Raw genomic sequence first — 3,270 nt, 5'->3', positions numbered from 1 at the left:
ATGGAAAAAATAATACAAAATGATTTGGGTACAATTGGATTGCCTACATCATACACCTTTGTAAATTTGTGTTTATTTCAAGCAAGATAGATAGCAATATGAAGATAGCAAAGATGCTTAGACATAACAAGATGGCAAAGCCTCACATGAAACTTTCAACCTATTCACTTCTAACCTACAAACTTATACAAATCAAATGAAACTTTCAACCTGTTCACAGATTCCAAAAATCTGATATTCTATACAGAGTGGACTGTGGAAAGTCTGGATAACTGCATAAAGAATTCCCTCCTAAAATAGACGAAGAAATAGCAAGACTATGGCCATTGCTCTCTCTCACAGTATTGAATTTGAAACTTTAATATTTGAAGTGCTATAGCCTAATAGTCCCAAGCCCCTACAAGTGCAAAGAACACAACTTGAGAAAAATGTCATGATACCAAACAGGTGCAAATTGCAAGCACAACAAACTTGGATTTTCTTCTATTACCTAAAGCAACCAAAATGTGAATGAAGACCTTACAAAGTATTCTAGGCGGCCACCTTTAAAAATCACACACTAAGGGAAGAATTAAGCTTGGGAAAAAAAAGTCAACTTTGACTATTTAACACTTTTGGTCTAGGAATTTAAGCTTAGTGTGTGATGTTTAAGCCATGCTATTCTAGGCTTGGGAACTAGCTTCTGTATAAAACGAAGATACTCACCTAGTGATGAGTAATTTGTTGTGAGGATTAAACTAATAGAATGCATCACATAGTGTCTTGCCAAATCCTAGCTACTACCCATGTTATGAAAGAAATTGTTTTGCCTGAGGAAAGGCCAATTGTTGTGAAGACACTCAATAACAATTACAAGCAAGGAGAAGAGGCTAAAATTGGGGAAAAAGATTTAGAGCAAAGATGATCAACCTTCATTTTCCATAAGCTTTGTTTTGCAACACCAACACAAATCATTGGAAGCTCCCAGGTAAATGCAAAATATTTTTGTTAGGTGTGTGTTAATTCCTTGTCAGAGTACAACATTTTATTTTATTTTTTCCTATATTTATATTAATGGAAATACACAAAAACCTCAACAAATTAAATTTGAGCTAATCAAAAAATTAGAAATAGTACATCATAAATGATTTTTAAGATTATTGTATTTGTCTTTTAATTAAATTAATACAAATTCAAGAAGACGAAAACATAAATTCCTGCTTTATATAAGGCTGGGACTAATAAGAATTATGTTAAGATCTTTTTAATTTAAAAAAACATAATAAAAAGCAAGAGCCAAGGAGCTTTTTATTGGAGAGGTCTTCCGCCTTGCTATTTAAGAGATTTTTTAATTAATATAATTATATAACAAATAATATAAAAATATATACCTAATATTGTAAATTACTAAAAATAAGTTTTCAAAATTCATTATATGTTATTTAAACAAGATTTTAAATTAATATAAATAAATAATCATAAAAAAAAAATAGAAGAGAAACATATATAATATATATATATATAATATTTATAATACGAATATATTATACATATTATAAAATCACTGTTATTAAATAGAATATTAAGTTAAATTGTATAAAATAATAAATTTACTGGTCATATTGATAGTATTTATAAATTTAGCCTATCAATTCATAAAAATGAAAAAATATTCTTGGTTCAAATCTACTTACAGATTAAAATATAACAATAATTAATCTTAACAATAATGATTACCTATAAAAAAAACATAATTAAAATATATAAACCATTTATTAAATTACTTTTGTTTATCTATTAAAAAAAATTTCTGTAATTTTAAACCCATACAAAACTAATTTATTAATAAATATTTATTCCAATTTTAAAAGTTCTATTACAAAAAAAACAGCAAAGCATATTAACTTTGGCAATCCACGATTTCTAAAGCAAACAAAGTGAGAAAAACATTGTAAATATGATAAACCAATCACATAGAGACGAACCTCATCTTCATATAAACAAATTGTCGTACCAAAACAGCAGCAGTTTATCCTTGGTTTTTCGTCGCTTTAAGCCACACAAATTCACCTAAAACTTGTCGATCTTTGCAACCTTCTTCAAATTTTCTGCGATCTTTGCATTTTTGTTTCAGAAGATGACTGCTATGCATCGACGACTTTGGCACAGCAGCTAAAAGCTCCGAGCATTTGAGGCAGATCATTTCGGAATCAGGTCAGGGAGAAATTTTTCCAAACCCTAGCATAGACAGTAAAATCAAACCCTAGCAAATGGCAAAGTCTCTGATATTATCTTCCATTGTTCCGAATAACCTCACATTGCGCCAAGCCAGCTTCTTAAGGGGAAGATTTTCAAGTCAACCTCAGTTTTCCTGTGTCAGACTCAATGCAGAACATCTTTCTGAAAGGAACATCAATTATTTGTGTTCAAAGTCCTCAAAAATTGGTACGAAGAACTCAGGCGCATTTGTTAGCAGGGCGGGGAAAGTTTATAGTGTGGAAATAGAGCATGAAGGCAAAAACCACATCCTGCAAGTTGAAGAGGATGAGACGATACTAGCGAAAGCCTTAGATGCGGGCATTGATGTTCCTCACGACTGCAAACTCGGGGTTTGCATGACTTGCCCTGCAAGACTCTTAAACGGAGAAGTTGAGCAGAGCGAAGGGATGCTGAGTGACGATGTCGTGGAGAAAGGGTATGCTCTAATGTGCGCTTCCTATCCTCGTTCAGATTGTTTAATTCGGACCATTCCGGAAGATGAATTGCTCTCTCTACAGCTAGCGACGGCCAATGACTAGTCAATGCTTCAGCTTGAATTTAAATACATATGCTGCAAATTTCTTGCTCTTATACTATTTTCGCCTCTGCTTTAAGATTTATGTCGTGCAATAAAATTCTTTGATCTGGTTTTGACTGTAGAAGAGCTCTCTTGCATATGGTCGGAGTCCTGCAATTTAAGATTTCTAAAGTAACTTTTATTCTACAAAGTATTCTTTCTGCAGTTCAAAATATGTTTTACAGTGATATGCCGTTAAACTTTATGCTCGAGCTGCTCTTTTGAAACTGCATCAAATTATACATATCTCAGGAAGAAACAATAAATGAAGATTATAAAGGAATCCATAAAAATGTTAAATGTGGAAATTTCGTAATGTTTTATCAGGATGCTCGACTCCTCGTGAGATATGGTTGATAAAGATTGACTCCTAAACTATGCAATCAGATCTTAATAAAACAACAGATATTTGGACGCTCTGCAAATGAGATTTTATTTTTAATTTCAATACCGAC

At 31.9% G+C, this 3,270-nt stretch overlaps 1 protein-coding gene across 1 annotated transcript; it reads left to right on the top strand.

Moving 5' to 3' along the window:
- The first annotated feature begins 1,913 nt into the window (after nucleotides 1-1,913).
- Nucleotides 1,914-2,900, top strand: FDC1 (2Fe-2S ferredoxin-like superfamily protein). Its single transcript, XM_089822379.1, has one exon. It carries the CDS (start codon nucleotides 2,250-2,252, stop codon nucleotides 2,775-2,777), a length of 528 nt encoding a protein of 175 aa, XP_089678505.1. The 5' UTR covers nucleotides 1,914-2,249; the 3' UTR covers nucleotides 2,778-2,900.
- Nucleotides 2,901-3,270: the final 370 nt, after the last annotated feature.

Source organism: Cupressus sempervirens, chromosome 3 (genome assembly GCF_028749045.1).
Source record: "Cupressus sempervirens isolate cs-2001-9-10 chromosome 3, ASM2874904v1, whole genome shotgun sequence".
Classification (NCBI taxonomy): domain Eukaryota; kingdom Viridiplantae; phylum Streptophyta; class Pinopsida; order Cupressales; family Cupressaceae; genus Cupressus; species Cupressus sempervirens.
The sequence above is the reverse complement of the archived record's forward strand: the minus strand, read 5'-3'. Positions and strand labels throughout refer to the sequence as shown.

Excerpts from the sequence above, each read along its gene's own strand:
- FDC1 (XM_089822379.1), top strand. The coding sequence starts at position 2,250 with ATGGCAAAGTCTCTGATATTATCTTCCATTGTTCCGAATAACCTCACA.